Source organism: Prunus mume, linkage group LG7 (assembly GCF_029339155.1).
Source record: "Prunus mume cultivar Tortuosa linkage group LG7, ASM2933915v1, whole genome shotgun sequence".
Lineage (NCBI taxonomy): Eukaryota > Viridiplantae > Streptophyta > Magnoliopsida > Rosales > Rosaceae > Prunus > Prunus mume.
In genome coordinates, this window is record NC_142704.1 from 14,798,444 (window position 1) to 14,823,776 (window position 25,333).

The following is a 25,333-nucleotide window of genomic DNA, read 5'->3' on the forward strand; positions in this document are numbered from 1 at the left end:
GAGTTCTTCCTCTCCTCTGTGAGAGTTTATGTTACTTTCTGCTTATTTGTTTTTGCTCCATATCTTCCTGAATCTCCTCTCCAACTCCTTCCCATCCCTCTGATCTCCCTCATCTCTGACACCTTGTGTCTCCAAACGCCCCCATCTATCTATTACATCTCCTTCAAGTTCTCCTCTTCCTCTTTACCTATGTTTGACTTTCTCTATTTTTTCTCTTCACCCTCACCTTAAATTTCTCTAAATTATGTCCAAATATGGAAAACCCATACTTGCACTTCCACTCTCATCTTTCTTCCCCACCCATAAATGTTGTTCTTCAATCTACACTTCTCACCTGTACATCCCTTGCCCCTGCTCTGTTATGGTGTCCTTCACACATTCCTTCCAGATCTCAACGGTTCCATGGATGAGGATGCTTCAAAAGTGCTATTTGCACTAGCTTCTAGGATTATGGTAGTGCTCTTTGTGTGGGTGGTTTGTCCACCACCATTCTCCGCTCTAAGCAACTGTTTGTCTGGTTATTGGCTACCCATATCTGACGGTTGTGGATTTGGGACTATGGCGCAACAAGGGGAAAGTGGCGGCTGTAGCTTCTCAGATTTAGGGTTATTCTTTTGTGTTTGTATTGGGCTAGATGTTTGTTTTAGGGTTTTCATTTATGTGGCTTTTTTTATTTCTGTTGGGCTGATGCCTTGTATCTATCAGTGTTGGGTTGGTTTTTATTTTTGCATTTTCTGATTGTGTAATCTCTTTCATCTTTATGAAATGAATTACCTTGACCCAAAAAAAAAATTGACAGAGTAATGGATGAAATGTCTCTCAGTCTAACGGTGGGGGGAAATTGGCAATAAAATTTAATTCATATCTTTAATTTTTTAAATAAAAAGATTTTGGGGGTAAATCAAAAGTATGATACAAATTTAGGAGGTAATTCGGCATACAACTCTTTTAGAAAATGAATGAAGAGGATGGTTGGAGTTGTAACTTGTAAGCAGTATAAATGTAAAATAGAAGCCAATGTCGTCCGTCAGGTACTAAAAGCGGACCATTTCACGTTCTCCTGAGAAAAAATACTTCAACACAACGCACGCTCAGGAGTAGACGATCACTTCCACAGTAAAAGACAAAACCTTGAAAAGGCGAAAAGGAAAAAAATAAATACCGGAAATGGTTAAAATATTGAACAAATGTACAGAGCCTCTTTCTGTCTCTCCTTCCTTTGATGTGAAAATTTGGAAATCTCCTCCTTTTGGGGGCTCTCTGAACCAAATCTATCTCTAAATTCTCATTCTTTTTTCTTTCCTTTTAATTTCCTCACTCCTATCAATTCCTCTACCACGTTCCCCTTACTGATTCAACAATTTCCCATTTTGCTAAGCCAATTTCTGATGGTCTCTTCATTATCTTTTGGACATTTTGAGGCTGTAGATCCAACCCGCAATTCGAACTTGGTAACTTATTTCATTTGGGTTAGATTTTTGTTCAAGTATCTTGCTTTGATCTGTGCTGTGCCTCCTAATTTGTTGTTGTAGAAGTAGCTATAGCTCCTTGTTATTTATCGGGAAGGTTCTGAGCTAAAAGCTTTGTAATTTGTGTCGTAGATGTTTTCTTGAAGTACCCCTTTCTCATGTTGCTAAGATTTCTCAAAATTTCAGCAATTTGTATAGAATTTTGGTGAATTCAGCTTGTGGGTACTTTCCTTTGTGTTACGAGAACCTGTAAGATAGCACTTAGGGTTTGTAACACTCTTGTTTTCTTTCAAGCACTGTACTTTTTGTTTTGAGGAATTATACTTGCAATGGATTATGGAAGAGAAACTAATGTAGTCCAAGTAATCACTGGGAATAGTGTTGGTGGTGATATTTGGTCTGCTGATCAAGCAGTTTGGGCTACTGAGGATGAGTACCGAGTTTGGAATAATGGTGACGCGTTGGCGGACACCATGTCCAACTCGAATTATGATCAAAGGCAATCTCAAAGTCGCTCTGGAAGCGAACCCCCAAATAAGAAATCAAGGAACTCCCAAGATGCAACTTCGTCTAACCGGTCAAAAGCCATTGGGAAAATGTTTTTCAAAACCAAACTTTGTTGCAAATTCCGTGCTGGGACGTGCCCCTACGTCACTAATTGCAACTTTGCTCATAGCATTGAGGAGCTTCGAAGGCCACCTCCAAATTGGCAAGAAATTGTGGCTGCTCATGAGGAAGAAAAGGGGGTATCTTCGGAGCCAAGGGAAGAATATCAAATTCCAATAGTCTCTACAGGTTATGGTGTGGAGACTCAGAGGTCGTATAAAGGGAGGCATTGCAAGAAGTTTTATACTGAGGAAGGCTGCCCTTATGGGGATAATTGTACTTTTCTTCATGATGAGCAGTCGAAGAATCGAGAGAGTGTGGCAATAAGTTTAGGTCCAGGAGGGTATGGTGGTGCTGCAAATGGAGCAAATAACAAGCCATCAAATTGGAAAACAAGGATTTGCAATAAGTGGGAATTGACAGGATATTGCCCATTTGGAAGTAAATGCCATTTTGCTCATGGCGTTGCAGGTATGATTTATTTACTTTTTCCGTTTTTGCTTTACGGAAAGCATTTGATGTTGATTCTTTATATATGATAGCTCAGTTTTGAAAAATCAGTAATTTTGCTTGCTCTAAGATTTGAGAATGATATTAATCCATCTTCCATAGCAGTAAATGATTCCCTTGTGTTGCCACTTTTTCAATGTAACTTTTCATAGAGCTAGCCATCTTGCTTGGGCTCCCATTCTGTAATTTTTATATCTACTTTCAGTTTCATTACCTAGATTCTTGGTGTCCTGCATTTCCAATGTCCAAATAAGTGAGACACTGCTACCTATAATTTGTGGTAGAAATTTTAATTTCATGCAACACTTAAGTCCAAGCTTTTCCGTGTTTTGCTTTTGATTTAGGAAAGCACTTGAGTATATTAAGAAATCAATTATGGTTAACTACCACTATTGTTGGTTTTGTAATAGTTTCAAGATTATGCTATACCGGTTAACTTGTTCTTTTGGCGCATCATTAACAAAGACTAACTACCTATGCTTTTTCCTTGTAAAAGAGAAACATGAACACATGATTATTTGTTTTTCCTAATAAAACAAAGACACTTGTCAACACACTTTCGCGTTCATTTGTCTATCATAGAGAACCTTGGGACAGAAGTTCTAGATTGCAAGATCATAACGTAATTCTATTCCTAACCGGCCAACCCATCTTTTATTTTATCCAAGCTCTAGGGCGCTTCAGTGAAAAGTTACCTGAACAGAAATATGCAAACTACATTGTAAACTTATTGTTTAACTTGTCCACCTCGGTTATTGGTTATGGCGGAGAGTGTATACTCATTATGCATGGAAGGGAAGAAATTTCCCCCCCTCTCTTACTTAACCATCTGTGGCCTTGAAGCAAGGTGCTATTGAAGTTGCCCATGCTGATTGGCCCAATTGAATAGTTTGTCTGTTTCTTTATTGTTAATATAAGTGTACATGAGTATGATTAGAGAATAGGAAGGTGAAGGAAGAAGACCAGCTGAAGAATGCCCTTAGGACTCGAGTATCCAAGTAAGAGGCTACCATCAGTACAGATTAAATTATTGCAGTTAAGCCCAAGATTTTCCATGTCAAGTTATTGTCACTTGTCCTCCCCTGTTATTGCTTATGATAGAGAGTGTATACTCATTATGCACAGAGGGAAGAAATCTCCCCCTCTCTTTTATTTTTATTTATTTTTAACCATCTATGGCCTTGATGCAAGGTGCTATTGAAGTTTCCTATGCTGATTGGGGCAATTAAATAGTTTCTCTGTTTCTTAATTCTAGTAGAAGTCTACATGAGCATGATTAGAGCATAGGAAGGCAAAGAAAGAAGGCCAGCCGAAGAATTCTCTTTAGACTCGAGCAGCCAAGTAAGAGGCTACCATTGCTCCAGAACAAATTATTGCAGTTTAATCCTGGAAGAATACAAAGAATAAAAGACCATCCACAATCAGTAATTCATCCAGGGGGCTGGGTCTATTCCCCAACCTGCTTAAAAACCTTAGCAGAAAATCCAGGACAGAACAATTGGTCCAAAAAAGGCCTACATCTGACTGAGGAGGAGGCCACAAGTATTATTCAAAAATATTTAATACAGGCATATTTAAGCCTAGGCAAGGAAAGTTCCTAATTAGAAGCTCTATATCATTTTTTAATTCCTTTTTACAAAACTAAAATTGGACGTACCACCTGAGCCTCTATAGTTTTGGAAGAAACAAAGCTTTCAACATAATTAGCAGTGGAGAACAAGATGGTGTACTGATTCTCCACTGCTGACACAGAAACTATTTATGGAAATTTGTATTGTTTGGGTCTGTGCTGCCCGTAAGCATATATATATATATATATATATATATTGAAATAGTGCCATATAATAAATAAAACACACACACACACACACACACACACACGCATACATTCCTTTTTCTTTTTACTGCTTAATATCTCCTTAAGCCACACAAGTTTCTAACTCCTATAATGTCTTCAAGGGAGGAAGAAAACAAATACACAAACTCTAGTTCCTACTCTGGATGTTGCTAAGAAACCTGGGGTATTTAATATTCCAACTGTTAAAGTTTAAAACAATTGTTTGCACATGTCCTAACAGCTTAAGGTTTTGGGATCTAGTGGTTGCCTAACATAGGATCAGAGCATTGGTTGGTGGAGATCCTTGGTACGAAATCTCCAATCCCCATTCTCACTTCTTTGTTGGTTTGCAAGGTGCCCCATGGGGCTGCACCTATACGTTTCTCTCTCTGAATTTCTCTGCCACTCCGCATGTAGGATGGCGCTTGCATGAGAGAGAGGGTGTTAGTTTGATATACATTCCCTTACAGCTTAAGCTTTTGGGAAAGTGGTAAACCAAGTATGTATATCACCTGACGAACTGTACCGATGGTGTTAAACACAAATTAGGGACCGGCTTAAGAGAGGTGTGGCCGGACCACTTTTGAGGTGATCAATTTTTGCTCGTTAAGGGTTTGACTGGTGTATTGAAGTCTCGAAAAAATCCTACATCTTGCATGATGGAGGCTTGCATGGAATTTACACCTCAAGAGATAAAGCTTAAGCAAGGCTCATGTAGATGCATAATGTTGTTGTACAACTTCATCTCGTTTGGCTGCCAGTGCTGTTACTGTTGTATTGTGAGTTGGTTTGGTAAGGATTACTGGTTTGTTTATTTTGCTTACTTCTTTACGTTTTTTTCTCTAATTTGTAAGTTTATCAGCTACAAGCATTAGTATAAGATCTGGCCAAAAAAAGGAACAAAGTAAAGTGTTAGTACAAGTTTGTATGGTGTGATGTTTCTGTTAAGGTCACGAGTCTGCACACTTTGTTGACATTAAATGAAATTATGCTCTTATCATCTGTAGGCCTTAAATTTGTATGCCACTGAAGAGTAGCATGCTAATATGTTGTCTGGAATGTGGATGATTTGTCTTCAAATATTTGAGGGTGTGTTTTTACGTTTGGGTGCAATATCTATAGAGACTGTAGTGATCACATTAATATCCTCTTTCCTGAAAAGAAAATTGTAATAATCAAACTGCAGTTCAACTTAAACTGATGATGCTTTCATTATCTAACTTTGGAATTCTAAACTTCTGACTACAGAATTACACCGATATGGTGGTGGGCTTGTGGAGGGAGACGCTAGAGAGTCTTCTTCAGCCCCTCCTGACAATAAGCAGGGTGGAGTACCTTCTAAAACCCCAGCAGATACTGTTGTAGTATCAGTCCCGCTAGTTCCTCATTCTGATGTTTATCACCTCGGGGTTCCATCACAAAGATCATCGATTGTAAATCAGAGGCCTGGGCAGAGAGCCCATCAGAAATGGAAGGGACCAGACAAAATCAGTAGGATATATGGTGACTGGATTGATGAGATCGAATAAAATCTGGTATCCTCACTCCAAATGTTAAAGATGTACTGCGGTAACTTGCATATATCCTCCATGGATTTAGATAGAAAACTAGATACCAAGTCTCTGCAAGAGATTTTGGGATCATGTAGCTGTAACTTATCTGTAGAAGTAGTTTTTGTTTCCTTGCTTCTAGTTTAGGTTTCATGCCTGGCTTGGTGAAGGCACAGCCCATCTGTTTCATGTGCGAATTTTGTTGTTACAATTAGAACTTGAAGCTTGTATCACTCTCTTAGTTGTCCTTATTACCACATACAATTATGGAATGACCCTCTTCGTCCAGAGAGACGATGGTCATTAGCTTGTACCACTTTGTTCAAATTATCAATTAAAATAATTAAACATCTCGCTTTCACCCATTTTGGCGTTGATCATAGTACTCGTATCAAGTTTTTCCCTATTTTGAGTTCTTTTTCCTGTCTGAAACTTTCTTCTCTGAGATGACTGCAAAATAACTCGACTAGAATAAAGGGACGAGGTGGCAATGGGTCGTGTTCGGGTTGATCTAATTTATATTCGAGTCCTATATTTGTGTCGTGTAACAATATAATGTTTCTTCCAATTGGATATTTAATATTGTTTACAATTTAGTATTTAATGTTTCTGCCCTCTATGATATGAAAACTTCATATCTACAAATTTAATTAAAAACGTTTACCCTTTTGTTTTAACAGCCAAAGATGAGGGCGTGATATATTGGTGGCTTGGATTAATAGTGAAGAGAGTAATTTGTTGAGCCCATCCTTCTCACAAGGACTCGCTCAAAGCTCAATAGCTTTGGTTCTTACCAAAGACTAGAAACCGACACTTCCACATCACCCTCCCAAATTAAGCCAATCATTTTTGTATGCTCACGAAAACCAGATGCATCGACATGCCTCCTTGTTTCTCTCTTGCCAATGACTGACTGGAAGCTATCCCACAAACACAAACTAACCCAACACTAACACCAACACCAACACTTTGTTGTTCTCTTTGTAGCTTCATCTCATCACAATTCTTGTTCTTCTTCTCTGAATATCCATGCACTAAGGCTGGCCGGAAGTGCAAGCCGATCTCCGGCCACGGGTTTTTTTAATAAGATATAGCTGCTCAATCTTAGTTATGCAGGGAATGTCAGCTTCGACCACACCGGATGCAGCTTATCCCCCATCCTCACAGCATGTGGCCTCCCCGCCAATTACTGTCGTTCTGACCGTCCTTCTCCTTGTGTTCTTCTTTGTGGGATTCTTTTGTATTTACTTTTGCAAGTGTTTCATGGACCATATCCTTACCTCTTTTCAGCGCTCTCCCTCCGGAGACCTCGTGGGCACGGCGGTTGTACCTAAAGAAGGCCTTGACGTCTCACTCATAGAATCATTTCCAACTTTCGTGTATGCAAGCGTCAAAGATTATCGGATAGAGCAGTACGGCCTAGAATGCGCAATTTGCTTGGTGGAGTTTGAGGACGATAGCATGCTGCGCCTCTTGACGGCTTGTTGCCATGTTTTCCATCAAGAATGCATCGACCTCTGGCTCGAGTCTCACAAAACTTGTCCATTTTGTCGTGGAAATCTCGAATCACTGCCATCGAACTTAGCGGAGAAGTCTCCGGTGCTTGCTCACGAGAATGTCGCCATGCAGGAAATTCATGAAGGGAATGAGCCTGTGTTGTTGGATCCGGATGCTGTCCACATTGATATCAAAGGTGAACAAGGCCAAGACCAACATCATCAAGGAACTAGTACTAGTGATTCGTGGCCTCCGAATAAAAATAATAACAATAGCAATATGGTTGCAGAAGATGAACAAAGTAGTAGAACTAACCATGATCATCAAAACGTAGAGAATGAAACCGAAAGATTTTCGAGGTCACATTCGACAGGGCACTCCATAGTTAGGCCTAGAGCAGAGGAGGATAGATATACACTGAGATTGCCAGAGCATGTGAAGATAAAACTTCTAAGAGGGCATCATAACTGGACAGGAAGCTGTACCACATTTGGGGAGTTCTCACGCCAAACACACAATGCGGCTGGTGGCCACTTTGGAGAGGTCTCTGGCTCTGCTGGTGGAGGAGACATTAACAGACTTTAATTTTTTGTATTTTCGTTAATTTGTTTCTCTTCAAGATCTTCAAATAATTTTTTTTTTCTCTCCTTTGGTTTTGTTCTTTTGCAAATACAGAAGGGTAGCTTAGCTAGCAACTTAGATGTGTTCATGCATTTTAGTTGGTTTGCCTTTTTTTTTTTTTTTTGGTCTGAACCACGAGGTGGTCTGGATGGGCCTCAACTATGGGTGGCACTTTTAAGCCTTAACCACAACCTAATCGCCGCTCACAGGGTCGGCCCGTAAAGGTAAAGTCTTGGCCAAAGTGGTGACTCCATCGAGAGCAGGATCAACCCCTGACCTCTCTTAAGGAATGAGAGTACCGAACCACTCACACCAACCACCTTGATTAGTTGGTTTGCCTTTTCCCTTGAGCACTGATCTTACTTTTTTTTTTCTTTCCCCAAAAGAAGAAAACATTACAAAGAAGATCCCCATACAAGTCAAAATACAATATGTGTAACACCTCTTTAGGAAAATTCCCAAACCAAATACACATATTCACAAAAGCGTGTCCTTTTTTAGCCTCCGCCACTTGAATGGTTTCATGATAGACATGTGATAAAGGAATAATTTTGAAATCCTGTAGAAGTTGCAAAATGTATTAAACAATTGTTCGAATTTGCCATGGGGGTGAGATATGATGAGTTAGAATTTGTATTAGAACTTTGGAATCGCTTTCAATTTTCTGTAGCCTGAGAGATAAACATACAAAATTCCCAGTGCACACATGATATATGAATGTAATATATTCTTTTTTACTTTCAATTAATCAATCAAATTTACATTTGTGTATTATTGTCAATTTTGAAATGCAATCTCAGTTTTTATATATATCAAGCGTAAATTCCTCATTAAAAAAAGGGTAAATTGTAGTATTAATTTTTTTTTGGGCATTTAGATACATGTGTGTGTCCATGTTATACACAATTCCATCCCTAGATCAAAATAAAAACATGAATCTTGTAGTGCAAGTGTTTTTTTCCAGTTTGGCATCGTTTGACACTGCTTCTTTAGAATGTACTTATGTTCATAAGCGCTTTTCACAAAAGCGCTTTTATTATAAAGATGTCGAAATTTTCATAAGAAATCCAAGTGCTTACTGAAAAAGAACTTGGGAGTGCTTCCTCTAGAAAGCGCTTCTACAACTTAGAAGCACTTCTAATATTTTCTGCCAAACTCTGTCAGAAGCGCTTTTGGTTGTTAGAAAACACTTTTAGCCCTCCCAAAAGCACTCCCAACACATGCTATCATTCTATTTTCACTATCCTTTTTATGTGACATGTTTAATTTCATAGATGTGCTCAGTGGCAGAGCCACTCCTAGACTAGGAGTGGCCCTACCCCACCCCACCCCCTTTTTTTTTTTTTTTTGGACCTCTCTCCTATATTATATAATGTAATATATACAACTTATTAATTGACAACTTGTATGGCCCCTTTAAAAATAACTAAACATGATTAATTTTGAAAATTTTAGTTCTAACATGTGTTTTATATGTATTTGATATACTTGTGCTTTCTATCTCGGCCCCCCTTGAATGTGCTAGACCTAACCTAATCATCTTAATTGATCTGATACCACATGTAACATTACTTCCAAACCAATATGTCAACAATACTTAGAGACAATGTATGTATGAAAACAAATAAACTACTTGCTATCAGTGGCGGATCCATAATTCTTACCACTCGATGGGTCAGCATGTAAAAATACTCCAAAACTTTTCTAGACAACAATTATCATAACCTTTCAGTACTATAATAAAATATACATAAAAGAATTATAACCAAGTTTATGGAAAAAAAAAAAAAACAAAGTAGTTCAAGCAAAATAATCAATCCTGAAAATGTTTTAAAGTTTTCTTCCACTTAAGACAACTTCTTGCTGATATTATGCTCATTATTTTCATATATTATCTAGTGCTTGTACATGTAAAGCTTGGATTGATAGAGAAGTAGGAATAAGGTCGGGAGGTATATAGAAGTTTGTTTAAAAAAATATTTATATTTGTAATCAATGACTGAGAATCTCAGGCAAAGTTACGATTGTCGGCATTTAAATACGAACACTTACGAATTCCATCGTGATATTGTACTTATTTTTATTTTTAGTGGTTTTGGAATTTTATTTTTAGTTTGTTTAGAAACACAAAAATAGTCAAGAGCTTAAATTAAAAAAACCCAAGCACTATTTAAAATCATATAAACACACCCAAAATCCATAATTACACACACTCAAAATCCATTTATAAACACACCTAAAAAGTTGACTTTGTGGTTAATTTTGGGTGCTGTTTATGCTCATTATTTTCATATATATCTAGTGTTGGGTTGGATTGATCGGGAGGTATATAGATTTGTTTAATGTCTAGAATGAGTTTATTTATAAAGCTTACGTGCGTATAGATTATAAGGACGTTAGTTGAAGAATTGTGGAAGGGTAATTTCGAGACTAGAGTAAAACCAGTCAGTCAGACCACTATCTCCGGCGAACAGCAAAATCCTCCGTTCTCCATGGATTCTCTCCCCAACTCCTTCAATCCAAACAAACGTCTCAAAGAAGAGTTACTATTCTCTCTCTAAATTCCTATGCTTAACTAGAATTTTTTGATTCATTTTTTAATTATCTTCTTCTGAATTTTAAAACTTTTGCAGGTTTGTGAGCAATTTGACTGGATCGTCCATGATGGAGATTGCCGCGCTTACTACAATAATCCCTGTAAATTAACCTAATTTCGGATTTTCATTTCTCAAGTTTAGAACGAAAGGGTTATGTTTTTTGTTTGTGTGTGTGTGTGTATGTTTTTGTAAATTCTGATGCCATTTTCCTGGTTGCCTTGCAATTTTTTCAGATTCTGATTATACTGCGGCACTCAGTTGGCTCCAATCCTGTTGTTGGTAAGCCACAAGGACTTCTATTACCATTCAAATTTTTCTTTATGTTCTTTGTTCTCAAGTTACTAAAAGTTGATCCTTATAATTATTTGGGGGTAATGAACAAAAAATGGGTTCTGTAAATTTGTTGTTCTTCTTCTGATGTGTGTTTGTGTTAATGATAAAGATTAGGCACCAAGGGTTTTGTGCTGTGTGATAGAACATTTATGAGAAATAAGTAAAATATCGTCTTGCGGTAGCATTGTTGACTAATGCCTTGAAATTCAGGCCTAGTTGGCTGACTGATTGTGCATGTAGGTAAAATTATTCTCTAGCTGTTAGATTATATATAGATAGCTTAGATGCATTCTCATTTGTCACATCTTAGTCGTCCATGTTGGTGCCAAGAGTTGCCTTAACTATCACCAAAAAATCGTCATGGACTGCAATGTTATAAACTTCCCATTCACATGCCATGTTCGTGACCACATGCTAATCTTCCAAACCATGTGCAATCCTCATGACCACAGGCACCTAGAAACAAATCGGAGGCAAGATTGTCTAAGGTGTCGTTGTGACACTGGCCAAGTAGTTTGCAACAATTAAGTTAAGGTGCAATCCAAAATCAATTTTGGACAGATTTTGTAGGGTTTTGGCTTTTGGAGAAGTTTTGCAACGATTAAGCTAAGGTGTCGTCTGTGTGATGCAAACATATTATCTGATGCTAGCATAGTACTCTAAAAGTTATGTTTCATATTTTCTAACATCATCTTCCTCTGTTTTGGTAATACCAAACGAAGTCATGCGTTTATTTTGTATCTATTCACAGTACAATTAGCTTCTGGTCTCCAAGCTCGTTTGATATGTGATGCAGCTAATACGTTTTTTTTTCTGATATTAAATTTTGTCCTGTAATTCTTTTACCATAGATGTCACATTGAAGAAAAATGATGATGCAGTAGTCAGTTCTAAGGGCAGACCAGCTTACATGTCTACAATGGCTTTCGATTTTCTTCTCATCGTGCTTCCAATCATCTTAGTTTACACTGTAAGTGTTTTTAACTTGAGTAATTATGAAAACTTCTGAAGGATCCAAGCATATTGTGTTTGACCTGTTTTATGTTAGCTTTTGAGTAATCTTTGGATTGTGGCTTACAATCGTTTTTCTCCCACCATCTTTTTAAGAATCTGACAGCAGTGCCCTTGTTCATGAACAGTCAAAGTTTCTCAAAGTCATAGTGTCTAACTGTAGAATCTATATAGTTGGGCCTCCTGGTGTGGTTACATTATTTATTATGCATAAATGACATATACCTATTATATTCACAATGATCATAACTCACAACAGGTCTTAGCAGAGTGGATGTATATCTGGGCAACTTTGTTGACATTGTTACTGTTTATCAGAATTGCAGCCAACAGGTAAAATATATTAGATCACAATTTTGTTATAAAGAAATGATCGGATCTTTATGGTTTACTGTTGCATGATGAAGTCATTCATGGAATGTTCACAATGCTAAAAGATATTTGTATGAGCAGAGGAGCATATATATGGCTTGGATATTGATACACTGTTGTATGCACTTCAATACAGGTTTGGTTCTTATTCTAATTTGAAGGAAGATCCCTATTCTGTACGAAAAAATATATCGTCTTACAGGGTTGCTACGGTATGCAGTCTCACTTAGGTCTGCGTAGGTTATTTTTGATTAAAAAAACTTTCCTGTAACTTTTACTATCTTCTCGTGTGAACAAAGTAATTGCTGCAGATGATCATTACATGCTTGTGTATCTTGGCTGTTGACTTCAAAATTTTCCCTAGAAGATATGCCAAGACCGAGACTTATGGTACTGGCTGGGTAAGAATTTTGCAACCAGTATGCAACAAAATTATAGTCTTGTTAAGTTTATTGTAATATTTTTGTTCTATATGATTACTTTTGATTGAGTTTGACTAGATTTTGTTTATTTTCATTAGAGTGTTACCTGTACTACACGACTCTTCAAAATGATATGTCAATAACGTATGTTTAATTTCTGTTCCATTACCAGCATTTTCTTCCAGGTTATCATCAATTGCTGATTAGTTTTAATTGTCTGAATTTTATTTGATAACATAACCTCATGAATATTTCTTTCATTCTTTATCAATTTAGCCAATGTTTAATAGCAGACTTAGGGAGGCAATCATATTAAGTTACTCAGGCTCACTAGTGCTCTAGTACTAGTTTCAATTTTTGTTTTGAATGAAGAAATGTAGAATTATTTCGGATCATATTGTTCGTCTCTTTTTTCTTTCTTTGCCTTCCTTTCCCTTAATTTTTGTGTACTTTAGATATTCTCTTTGCCTTGAGACCTATGCCACATGTGTTAAAACATACATATCTCTACTGAATGAGTGTTCATTGAGAAAAGAAATCAAGACAGAAGAGAGGAGACCTCAATTGAAACATTTTCCATACATGATTATGTCAGATGGATCTTGGGGTTGGCTCATTTGTCGTAGCAAATTCATTAGTTTCACAGCAAGCACGAAATATATCATCCAGGTGAGTCATTTTATGATTCTCTTAGTTTGGGCACATAACATCTTGATTCTCTCTCTCTCTCTCTCTCTCTATATATATATATATATGTATGTATAATAAATTAATATGTAACTTCATGTGAAACTGTTTATTTGTTGTAAGATATTATTTTCTCGATGTGCATATCCCTTTTGAAAAGACAGACAAATACCTATAAGCAAAAAGTTCAGAGAATAATGGGATTTTAAATGCTGGACATATATGGAAGTTTGAGCTTTCCTTCAAACCTAGCAGCACACTTATGGAAAAAAAAGGTTACCCAGACTAGTCTCTTAATGCTCCCAAGTAATCCTCAGGTTCTGATTAGTAAATGTTTTCATTTTTAACTCTCGAATGCTTATTTTTCCTTTAGGTTTTTGTTTTGAGTCTGCATGATCGGATTTTGTACGGTCTGACCAAATGGAATGGAGTTTCCTCCTATGGTAGTGTGAATATATTATGATGTAGTGACGTGTTTTTTTTAAAATATATTTTTTTATGCTTTTTAAGGAAATGGAAGACTGCAATTCAATCTTCTAGTCCACTGATCATCCTTGGGTTTGCCCGTCTTCTCTCTACCAGAGGTGTGGACTATCAGGTAGGTTTTATGATGTTACTTTGCCCCTCTGTTTAATAGATACTTGTTGAATCAAATTGGGATTGCAATCAAGAAATTTTGAATTTCTACATGTAATTATGGTTTCCTGTTTTGAAGTGTTTCATGCCTGTTGGAACTAGAGGTTCTTGCTAGAAATTCTAATTATGAATAATGAGAATTTCCTAGGAAGTTTAGTAAATGGAAGACGGAGGTGTGTTCCTGTGAGAATTGAAACAGCCCCTTTTTCTTTCCCTAACAAGAAAATGAGCTTCAAAGCTTCAACCTGGACCAGAATCCAGCTCAGTGAGGTCAGGCTTTTGAAGCTACCAGGGACTATCAGGTCAATTTGGTATTTGGATTGTGGTCATGCCTAGCGTTCAATTTGAGCCAATTTTAGAATGTAGGGTGACCACTCCATTGAGCTTCTATTGTTATGAGTCCTTCCATTTAGACACTGATCAATCATGACAAATAACTTGCCAGCACTTTTATGTGTTCAATAAGCTGTGCTGTGCTGAGTTAAACTCTTCATGATGCTTGTCCTACACCTTGTAGGTTCATGTGGCTGAATACGGAGTACACTGGAATTTCTTTTTCACACTTGCTGCAATATCAATTCTTACGTGCATAATTAATGTTCCCGCACAGTATTCTGGCATTCTTGGCTCACTAATTCTAGTAGGTACTATCTAACTGAGTAATATTTTTTTAGGTATACCTTTTATTACTTTTATTCTTCTAGTAGATGCAAGACTATTTTATAGCCTAATGGGGTTTTCTATCCTCCAGGTTACCAAGTTTGCTTGACACATGGGTTAAACTTGTATCTGCTTTCTAATGAAAGGGGAACTGATATAATCAGCCAAAACAAGGAGGGTTTTTTTAGCATATTTGGTAAGTGCTTAAGTTTGCAGATTTGTTATGCTTTATTTTTATTCTATATAGTTTGGACTCTAATATCAAGTTAAAAGGACAGGTTTTCTTACCTCAAAAATGAAAAAAAGAGGGGTGGGATTCATGTATTCAATCAGTCATAAATCATCTCATGACTGTTTTTCTTGATGAAATAGTACATTCTTTGCCCTGAACATAAACTGCCATAGGTTGGATGCTGTGAGGGATAGTGTAATATTAGCTTTCCTTTTCATAATGCTGTATTATACCAAGTAATGGTAGAAAAGAAAACATCAAAAATTTTCATTTAAAATGTACTTTTTCTTGGAGAAGCAGCTGAGTGGGTGTTGGTGGCTCAAATGAAGTTGTAGTATGATAACCAAATTGAATGCTGCACCCAGATTACTTTTTAGGAAGAGCAAACTCTTAAGTCATAATCTCTGCATAACTTATACAATAGAATCATGATATTTCTCTATGCTCATATATTGTCAGATATACTGTAAATTGTGCAAAACAGGGAAAAGCAATCTAGATTCAGTCTTAAAAAAAAAAGGTGTGGCAGTTTAACTGTGCAATTACCATCTTGGTTAAGTCGGGCTTGTAATCAATGGAATTTGGTGCTAGGATCTATGACTAGTAGTTCTAGCGTTCAACTCGCTGCTTTCACATTTTCTTATTATTATGAAAGGTAAAGGATATAAACAATGATAGAAAGATGAGATTGGCTTGTTTTATTAGTTATTTAGCCTGAGGTCTTTTATCTTTTAAATTAAATGAAGGTTCGAAGCTACAATACAAAATGAAAGTATGTTGAATTATTTCGTTTTATTGTAAAAACTACCAAAATCATCTTTTATAATAGCGGGATAATAGTATCATTCATAATGATGCATGAATCCCTTTAAATATGAAAAGTTCAAAATTCATCATTTGATAATTGAAAAATTGTAATAGAATTCTGAATCTTGTTTTCTGAATGTTCTTAGTCACTACAATTATGCCATTATCCTTATGATCATCACCATCACCACCGAGCTCACTCACTCTAATCTTGATATTTACTAGAGTTTTCCGTAACTCAAACAACGAAGTTAAATGGGTTCCATAACTAAATTTTGGTTGTGATGCAATTAGGTTGCATTTAGTTCATGATTTAATTCATTGGATGACCTAATTGTGGATATTTGGGGGTCAATGAACATCTCTGATATATCTGGAGAGAATGTCATGTTCTATTATGCATTGGAAGAACAATTCTGGTTAACATGTTATATACCTTTCTTTTTAGTGATAATGGATTTGGTTAATCATATGCATAGGAGGTGAACTGCTGAATACTGGACATGAACACTACAAAAACCAATTAGGATAAACTGATGAAAGACTATGAAAATCCAAAAAGTTGAGAACTGAAATGATATGGAAGTAAATTTAAACGATCACATAACACTGAGAGGAAGCTGAATTATAATAATTCAAGCATGTCTTTTTGGGTTTTGCTTCTTATTGCTTTTTTCTATTCCTTTTGTAAAGTATTTGATTGTTTTCATTCCCAGGATATTGGGGTTTGTACCTTGTTGGTGTCCAGTTAGGAAACTTTCTTTTCTTCAATAACCATTCCTCTGCAACAATGAGGAGCACTAACTGGGCAAAGATTAGAGTCTGGATGCTTTCACTTCTGTTTTGGTATTTCTCTTCTCCAAGTTGCTTTTTCAAATTTATTCTCTCTCTCCCTTCTTTGTTCTGGTAGCAAGGTTATTGCTTAAGGTGTTATATGTTTCAGGTTATTAACTGTGATTATAGACCGCCACGTCGAGAGAGTTTCCCGTAGAACGGTATGTGTACTTTTGTCTTCTTTTCTATAATTTATGTACGTGTTTGAATATTAGTTTTGAGGAAACTAAAGTATGTACACATTGTGCAGTGCAACCTGGGCTATGTTACACTGGTATTGGCAGTAAATTTACAGGTTATTCCCATGTCCTGTGATTTGGATTTATAAAATTTAAATGGCATATCCATTTCGGAAGATTTTAGTTTCATATATTATTTATTCATTTTGGATGGTAACTTGTATAGGGAACAGAATTGTATTGGTTTATCTTTTTAAATTTTTTCCAAGTTGCACTCTGTCAATTGTCCAACTATTGCTGACTTAAGTGTACATCCCATTTCTGACCAACTGCTCTTTGAAACTGGTTTGTACATTTTTTTAACTCTTCAAATCGTCACTCATTTTCAGGTGCTGGCAATACTACTGCTCTCCGATTTTCTTCCTGGAAGCAAAACTTCAGTACTGGAAGAAGCATATGACCGCAATTTGCTGGGGACATTTCTTCTGGTATTTTTTTCCCTTCTTGTGGTAACCAACAAATTTTTGTTTTGTTTTTATCAACATTTGGCAGCTGCTCGTCGATCAGACTTGAAATAATCTTAATCTTCTGTTTCTTACAGGCAAACTTGCTCACAGGTTTGGTGAACTTGTTTGTGGATACCCTGTTTGCATCATCAGTCAAAGCCCTTTTTATTTTGATTGCCTATGCGTTTTCCCTATCCTTCCTCATTGGATTGCTAGATTTTTGCGGTATCAGACTGAAATTTTGGTAGGGGGACAATCTGTGTGACAATCTAATTAGTCAAGGACAGGAACTAAATGAAAATTCCTACAACATACTTTTAAATCCACCATGATTACCAATTTTTTTCCCCTAATCCACGCTTGATAACCATTTTTTTTCGGTTAAGGGTGGGGATTTATAAAAAAGAAGGAAGAAGTCATTTTGGTCAGTTTGTCGAATTTTCGAATTTTCTACTTTGGTCTGTGTGGTTTCAATTTTGGCGGTTTGACCTATGTCGTTTGATATTCATCTTAATGCAAGGATAAGTTTGGATTGGATGTAAATTCAATCATCTTAGAATTGCGATGGATATCAAATTACTAAGGTCAAATCGCTAGAATCAAAAGAACATAGATCGAAGTGAAAAATCTGGCAAACTACAAGAACCAAAAATTACTTTCCGTCATAAAAAATCAATCAATTGAGGGTTTGCGCAAGTATAATTCGAGTATGCATAATGCAAAATAGAAGTATGGAGCTAATGGCCAAACATAATGGCGCCGAGTCCTGATGATGGCATGCCGAGGATTAGGCACAACATCTGGGGCATGCACATGAAAATGCATTTGCCATTGGTTGTCAGTCTCTCAGCAAATACAACGACAACTCATGCAACGATTTGTGCATTCGAAACGTAGATGTAACCTTCAATTTCCAATAGTACAAAAACACTACAGTAGAAGAGAAAGATACTTGACACGATACCCAAAATAACCTGCATGTGGGGCAAAAAATTAGGGTTGATTATGGAGAAAATTTTGTATGCAATAGGAATGTCACTGTTTGATATCCCTAATCAATTATATTTCGCCACGTGTGATAAGATAGAAAGAGAAAAATAGTGATATCCTCGTGACATATAAGTTTTTTTTTTTTTTTTGTCAAACATGTAAGTCCTCTAGATTATGGTTAATCACAGCAAAGATGTACTTCTCCTAGAGAAGGTCACATGGATTAACATGCAGAGAAGAGGATCTGACAGTTTGGACCATCCTCCCTCCATATGTCCTCGTCACTAGATAAGGCAACAGGTTTCAGATCTTTCTCTTTGTTTTTGTTTATGTAATTATTAATTTTTATTTTATTTTTATAAAGCCATTTGAATATTGCAATCTCTTTTTATTTCTGACATGCAAGGGGCATTATTGACTTATAAATAGTATAAATAGAGCAAATTTAGTGTACAGTTTTCCATAATGTTATCAGAAAAAATTCTGCTGACAGTCAAACCACATCATTATGCTGATATGCTATGATTATTGAAATGTTCTTTCCTCACTACTTGAACTCTTCAAAATCTATATTTATCACTTTTTTTAATATTTGACACGTGTTTATAGGCATAATTATAGTTTATTTTTTACTTTGATTTACGTAATCATGATTATGCTTATAAACACGTGTCAAGTGTTGAAAATGGTGATGAGCATATAGCTTGGGTTAAAACAGTGAGCTAAAATGGTCCCATGATTATTTACTTAAAAAGGGAACATCTACTATGGTAACAGAAAAAATAAGCTTTTAAATGGATTTTTATTAGTGGTTGGATTAGATCTACTGATTATGATGAATTATTTATTTATTTATTGGGTAAGCCCTAATGCTCGAGAAAGTACAAATTAAGCTGCACAGGCAGAGGGACAAGTCTTTTTCACTCTGTTTCTATATATAATGGAACACATGGAGAGGGTGGTTTTTACACTCAATGAATAGTTTGTTTTCCCTTTTAAATAAAGTTGTTCATTTTCTGAATGTAACTTGCAAATAATGGATCCTTTTATACCAATTATTGATACCTATACTATGTATGATAATACAGCCTTTTTGCTTTTCTGGATGGATAGGATAATACTAGTTAGCTAGTTGTATAGTATTAAGCCTTGCTATTTCTTGATATAATTGGCCTAATATTGTTAAGCATCAAAGCATTAGCAATAGAAATAATGAAAAAGGCTCATGATTAGGGTTAATTAATGAGCTTTTGATCCCTTTAATACTTAGGGTTGCTGCTCACATTTTCCTTTCAATATGTCAATATCACCAATAGGGTTGACAATTGACGTTGCAATGACCTCCTCCTCCTGCATTTGCTGCTGGTCTTTGACATGTAATAAACCAATTTTCATTTTATTAGGCGCTATATATATACATATTATATCTACACAAATGCGATAAACATATATTAATTGTAAACAAACAGGGTAGAAAGCATGGAGAGATAATAAAAAATACATAACGTCCGCACTGTAATAATGTTTGGATATCCGCAGAGTAGAAAATCTAAATGTTATAGAGTGTGCTTGTAAATTGTATGTAGAGTTTATAATAAATAAGAGAAGAGAGAATCTATCTATGTGTTGGTAGGGTACGTGAGCCAGTCATTTCCTCCAAAACCAAACACAGATTTGAATGTGAGGAGCTGCTTTTGCACAGCTTGTTGTGTTGTTTGTATGCATATATCTATATAGATTTGGGTCCCCCACCTTCCCTTCTCTGATCCACTGCACGTACTGGGCCACTCTTTTTGACACCATCTACGAAATTGGGAAGGAAACCAAAACTAAGATGAGAGAGAGAGAGAGAGAGAGAGAGAGAACCCTCTTTCTCTCTTTCTCTTTCCTTCACTTTTCGAAGCTGAAAAGCACCTTACCTTTTCTGCCTCTCTCACGTGCACCATTTCCCTCTCTAACATTTCTTCTCTCTCTCTCTCTCTCTCTCTCTCTCTCTGTGTTAAGTTGAAGGGATGGTGCGGTGGGTGTTTCTGTAAAATGATTGTGGTCCTTGAATAGAAAAGGAGCTAAAGGGTAGTGTTTATAAGTCAATATATATTCAAGTGCCAGTTAATCAAATAAAGGTGCTGAAGAAGAAGTGCAAACAGAAAGAGAGAGAAATACATGACAATGGCTTTAGAAGCTCTTACTTCTAATGAGCCTTTCAACTTCATCATTTATGATACCATCTCCGCAACCCCCTACAGCTTCCAAGACTCTTCAGGGACGACTAGCAATTTCATACCTCCAGACAAGTATTTCTGCACCAGCACCAGTAGCATGAAATCTGATCAAGACACCCAAATTAAGAGGGCGTTGAATTTGGAAGCCGCAGCAGCAGGTGGTGGTGGTAAGCAGAAGCAGAGTTCTCTGGGTGTAAACAATAATAATGCTCAGCAGCAGCAGCAAGGGCGGAAGAAGAGGAGGAGAAAGCCAAGGGTTTGCAAGAACAAGGAAGAAGCTGAGACTCAGAGAATGACTCACATTGCCGTTGAGAGAAACCGCAGAAAACAAATGAATGAGCATCTTGCCATTCTGCGCTCTCTCATGCCTGACTCTTATGTCCAAAGGGTTCTCTCTCTCTCTCTCTCTAAACACACCCTCACTGATTAAAATTGAAGAAGAAAGAAGATTAATTAGTATATCAAGAAGTGTTTAAATAAAAAAAATACTATCCTTGGTTAGGATTTTAGAGAAATTTATGACATGCATCATGCATGCTTTCTATTATTAATTCTTCCCCTTAAATCATGTTGTGGTATTAGACATTGTTGTTAAATTACTTCTAATCCCATCATAATCATTAGTATTTCTCAATTTAATTATGGGAATATAATTATCATAGATAATAATATACACTGCATGTCCACTTTTTCAGAACAATATATATACACTGTTGTGTACACTTTATACATGAAAAAGCAGGACCAATAATTTGATCTCCTGCTTCCACTTTTTTCATCTTGCTTTTGTTTTCTTCTCATTGTTTGTGTGTGTAGGGTGACCAGGCGTCCATAGTAGGAGGAGCCATAGAATTCGTGAAGGAGCTTGAGCACCTCTTGCATTCCGTTGAAGCACAGAAACTCCAACTTCTACACAATGCAGATGTCTCCACCTCCACCTCCAAAGTTGTGCAAACCCCTTTTACACAATTACTAGAATGCCCTCAGTACACTTGGTCTCACTGCCCCAACAAATTCACATCAAAAACCAAGGCAGCCATAGCCGATATTGAGGTCACATTAATTGAGACCCATGCAAACCTTAAGATCATGTCACGCAGAATTAGCCCCAGACAGCTTTCCAAGTTGGTTGGTGGAATTCAATCCCTTCAGCTCACCATCCTTCATCTTACAGTTACCACCATGGACCCTTATGTTCTCTACTCCATCAGTGTCAAGGTACGTATATACGCAAGAATAAGGAAAATGTTTGTCCCGAACTCTTACTTTCTTATTAATTACTTTGACATACGCAAGAATAAGGAAAATGTTTGTCCGGAACTCTTACTTTCTGATTAATTACTTTGACATACATGTATAATTTTTTTTATTATAAATTATTTTTGCATACGTATCGAACCCTGATCTACTAGAATGAGCGTCTTCGTCATTCTGTTTTGATAGTTCCATCACCAATAATTAAGGTTTTGCATTTTTGTGTACGTTAGTGACGTTTCCTTATTTGCAAATATTTGTTTGCTTTTTTAAGAAATCAATGAATTTGGGTCTAAAATTCGAACATTCTAATTCTGCATGCAGATTGAAGAAGGGTGCTTACTGAGTTCGGTGGATGACATAGCAACAGCAATTCACCACATGCTTAGAGTAATTGAGGAAGCAGCTACCTTGTGTTAATTAAATTCTCTTTTTATATTTTATATTTTTCTATTTTCCATATGTAGCTACAGTACCAGAAAAAGACCTTGAGTAGGATCTTAATGGGCTTGGGCTTTCTGAGGCTCAGCCCATGCTGATGGGCATTTGAACTAGTTTATCTGACCTGTTTGTAAGATGTGTAGGACAGTGTTAAGAGTGAACATGTGAGCTATGTCAATAAACTTTCATGAATGATTTTAGGCTTGTTTAAATTACATCTTATAATACATTAGAACTTTGAGAAAATCCTAATATATTCTTTAACTTTTTTTGTATTTGTCAAACGATAGGGAGATGTTTCGTTGCTCGCCACGAAAGTTCGTTACAACAGCCATTAAAAGCACAAAAAAGCCCAGAAGGGCACCGGTCACAAGGACCATATAACTGATTCTACTATTTTGGTACCCAATTCTAAACAGCTCATAAATAAATATGCATGTAATTTAACCGATTCATCAAAATGTACAAAATTAGATCCCTGCACCGCATGATGCCTGATGGTCTGCCAATGCATAGAAGCTGCATGTATGTCGTATAGGTATTGAAAACAGTGATAAGTTTTTGTTAAGTTCTGAAGAAAAGCTGCCTGTGCTCGATCGATGAGTTTTTCCTAATCTTGTATTGATTTTCTCAGCTTCCAATTTTGTTTCTTGTGTGAAATGAATCTGCACCCTCATTAAGACTCGTCACGTCCTCTTGTGCAAACAAGAAAATGACATGCATGCAATGCATGGCCCTCACAAGTTACAACAAGTGTGTGTGGGCGTTTGTCTGTGAGAGATTCCGAGGGAGATGATTTTGGGCCGGCCACGTAGAAAGGTGACAAAGCATGCAATTTCATACGATATACATGTTACTTAGCATGTGGGCAGGCAGACTCATATAGATCCATTTAAGAGTTTCAATTGAGGAATTTTTTTAGGGTTTAGGTCATGTTCCAACCCCACTATAAAAAATGACATTGATTTGTAGATTATATGAAAAATGGTATTGACTTCTAGATCAGTGGTCTCAAATCGACAACGGACTCTCGTGCATGCTAATTAACACTCCAATATACGATTGCATCTCAACAGATGCCTTACCATGTGGCCTCCCTCTTTTATTGTACTCAACAAAATGTTTTGTTTTATTCTTCTCTTCACAACTCGGCTCATTGTGTTTATACCACGATTTAATTTCGTCTCCTCATCAAATGTAGTTGTGCAAGTTGCTTCTTTCTCATTACAAGAAACAAATTTCATCTTCTTAGGGGACTTGTGTAGCTTGCTTTCAGCTGATTTGTCTTCCTTACTTTGAGCTTTTGAAACATTGCGATCTTACTTTGAGTGTTTTTTTCTCACTAACTTCTTTACTTTGAGTTTTTGAAACCATGATTACAGAGGAATGAAAGAATATAACATGCACAAAGACAACAAGTCAAAATAAGGGGGTAAGTGGAACGACGTCGTTTTGACGTCTAGAGCGCAAAAAAAAAAACCTTAAATGCAACGAGCAAACAAAAAAAAGACGCGCGTGCTGCACGCAAGCCTCTCCAGCTTGCCCCATTGGGGCATTTCGTCGAGCACTTTGCGAGAGTCAACTTGGGCGGCTCTAATGGAGGATTTCAGAGGTTGCAGGGGTCAATTGACCACCATTGCTTCTCTGTGGATCCGCCCTGAGTACATGGGTAAGATAGACCCTTAAAAATTGACATTTAAGTGAAGGGTGCCTAACAATTTGAAATCTTGAGTCTTAATATTTCTTTCTTCAGAATCGTTGTATGTAATTCTTTTCATAATAGCAGCTAACATGACTCCATAATTTTTTATTTTTGTTTTATTTTTATACAAGCGATATTACTATTAGGAGGGAGAGAATCGAACATAGTTTTTAACTACTTTAGTTGAGATACAAGATACAAGCCCCTTGCAAGATAACTTTATGGTTTATTTTTTTTTAACGAAAACTCTATGGTTTTTTTTAAACCGAAAACTCTATGGTTTTTTTTTAAATCGAAAACTCTATAGTTTTTTTTTTTTTTAATCGAAAACTCTATAGTTTGATACATGCGTCTGAGCTACTTTTTCTTAATGATATAAACCACGCGGTAGGGCTTAGCTGGACTTTAATTCTATCTACTTGATCCAAATCTTGAGAATAAAACAAAAGACATCATCGGCCTATTTGCTTTTTTCGTCTGTAGAGTGTAAAAGGGTGGTGTGAATCTTTGTACTTTCGGTAGGCGTGAGTATCTTGGAGATAAATACTAGATAAATTATTATTTATAAAGGATAATATTTAAATTATTGTTCATAAGGATAATAGGTAAATTATTATGAGTTATTTACAATGACACTTCTTCAGGTTTTTTGTGTTTGCACATAATCCCCTCAGGTTCTGGAAATTACACAACACTCCATCATGTTTCAAAATGGTTTCACATAACTCCAAAATCCAAAAAACGCTAAAATTAGATGTAACGTGACTTACGAAAATACCAAAATCCCCTTGATAATATTAGAATATTATTTGGATTCAGTTGCACCTTAATTTCTATACATTTGTATAATAAAATAAAATAAAACTCTAGCCATCAAATGCATCGTACTCTTCCACCAAGAAAATAAATAACGCTCCATCCTTTCCATCTCTCCTCCATCTCCTGTACTTCCACTAGCCGAATTTTTCTTACGCTTTCTCAGTGAATGAGATGAACGAACAAACTACAAGAAATCCCTCCCTGCTGACTTGGATTCAAATCACTCCTGCAATATTCACGTGCAAGTTTTTTTCATGGAAACCGACCTTCTAATTGTTTGATGATACCCTTCATGATCTCCTCCAATCTCAATTATGGTGCTATCTCTCTCATTTGAATTTCCCAAATCACTACAAGCATGTACCGATGATGTCTTTGGAATGACATGATCTCCATGCATTGATTCCACATTTTGAGGAGGACCCCTTTCGGAATTTTGTGCCATGATTGGCTTTTCAGCCATGGATGATGCATCATGATTGGTTGATTGATTGCTGAAAACAAGTTTCAATGAAGAGATATTTAGGTTGAGAATTCAT

The 25,333-nt window shown here is 36.5% G+C and overlaps 4 protein-coding genes across 4 annotated transcripts; all 4 read left to right on the top strand.

The window, feature by feature from the left end:
• The first annotated feature begins 1,079 nt into the window (after positions 1 to 1,079).
• Positions 1,080 to 8,114, top strand: LOC103336965 (RING-H2 finger protein ATL29). Its single transcript, XM_008240095.3, has 2 exons — positions 1,080 to 1,451; positions 6,653 to 8,114. The coding sequence occupies exon 2, from the start codon at positions 7,083 to 7,085 to the stop codon at positions 8,052 to 8,054; it is 972 nt and encodes a 323-aa protein (XP_008238317.3). The 5' UTR covers positions 1,080 to 1,451; positions 6,653 to 7,082; the 3' UTR covers positions 8,055 to 8,114.
• LOC103336875 (Zinc finger (CCCH-type) family protein) lies at positions 1,450 to 6,337 on the top strand. The gene is made up of 2 exons (XM_008240002.2): positions 1,450 to 2,546; positions 5,671 to 6,337. The coding sequence occupies exons 1-2, from the start codon at positions 1,799 to 1,801 to the stop codon at positions 5,949 to 5,951; spliced, it is 1,029 nt and encodes a 342-aa protein (XP_008238224.1). The 5' UTR covers positions 1,450 to 1,798; the 3' UTR covers positions 5,952 to 6,337.
• Positions 8,115 to 10,477: 2,363 nt separating the features above from the next.
• Positions 10,478 to 17,716, top strand: LOC103336877 (transferases, transferring acyl groups). Its single transcript, XM_008240003.2, has 16 exons — positions 10,478 to 10,632; positions 10,724 to 10,787; positions 10,921 to 10,966; positions 11,872 to 11,990; positions 12,291 to 12,364; positions 12,540 to 12,615; positions 12,715 to 12,804; positions 13,421 to 13,494; positions 14,023 to 14,110; positions 14,666 to 14,792; positions 14,900 to 15,004; positions 16,564 to 16,693; positions 16,791 to 16,842; positions 16,932 to 16,976; positions 17,250 to 17,348; positions 17,462 to 17,716. Exons 1-16 carry the CDS (start codon positions 10,583 to 10,585, stop codon positions 17,612 to 17,614), a joined length of 1,392 nt encoding a protein of 463 aa, XP_008238225.2. The 5' UTR covers positions 10,478 to 10,582; the 3' UTR covers positions 17,615 to 17,716.
• Positions 17,717 to 20,421: 2,705 nt separating this feature from the next.
• Positions 20,422 to 22,485, top strand: LOC103336878 (transcription factor bHLH71). Its single transcript, XM_008240004.2, has 3 exons — positions 20,422 to 20,966; positions 21,395 to 21,796; positions 22,157 to 22,485. The coding sequence occupies exons 1-3, from the start codon at positions 20,520 to 20,522 to the stop codon at positions 22,250 to 22,252; spliced, it is 945 nt and encodes a 314-aa protein (XP_008238226.2). The 5' UTR covers positions 20,422 to 20,519; the 3' UTR covers positions 22,253 to 22,485.
• The last annotated feature ends 2,848 nt before the right edge of the window (positions 22,486 to 25,333 follow it).

Excerpts from the sequence above, each read along its gene's own strand:
- LOC103336877 (XM_008240003.2), top strand. The coding sequence starts at position 10,583 with ATGGATTCTCTCCCCAACTCCTTCAATCCAAACAAACGTCTCAAAGAA. Across the intron at positions 14,111-14,665 it reads CCAGAGGTGTGGACTATCAG|GTTCATGTGGCTGAATACGG; the intron begins GTAGGTTTTATG and ends TACACCTTGTAG. Across the intron at positions 16,843-16,931 it reads AGAGAGTTTCCCGTAGAACG|TGCAACCTGGGCTATGTTAC; the intron begins GTATGTGTACTT and ends CACATTGTGCAG.
- LOC103336965 (XM_008240095.3), top strand. The coding sequence starts at position 7,083 with ATGCAGGGAATGTCAGCTTCGACCACACCGGATGCAGCTTATCCCCCA.
- LOC103336878 (XM_008240004.2), top strand. The coding sequence starts at position 20,520 with ATGACAATGGCTTTAGAAGCTCTTACTTCTAATGAGCCTTTCAACTTC. Across the intron at positions 20,967-21,394 it reads CTGACTCTTATGTCCAAAGG|GGTGACCAGGCGTCCATAGT; the intron begins GTTCTCTCTCTC and ends TTGTGTGTGTAG. Across the intron at positions 21,797-22,156 it reads TCTACTCCATCAGTGTCAAG|ATTGAAGAAGGGTGCTTACT; the intron begins GTACGTATATAC and ends TTCTGCATGCAG.
- LOC103336875 (XM_008240002.2), top strand. The coding sequence starts at position 1,799 with ATGGATTATGGAAGAGAAACTAATGTAGTCCAAGTAATCACTGGGAAT. Across the intron at positions 2,547-5,670 it reads TTTTGCTCATGGCGTTGCAG|AATTACACCGATATGGTGGT; the intron begins GTATGATTTATT and ends TTCTGACTACAG.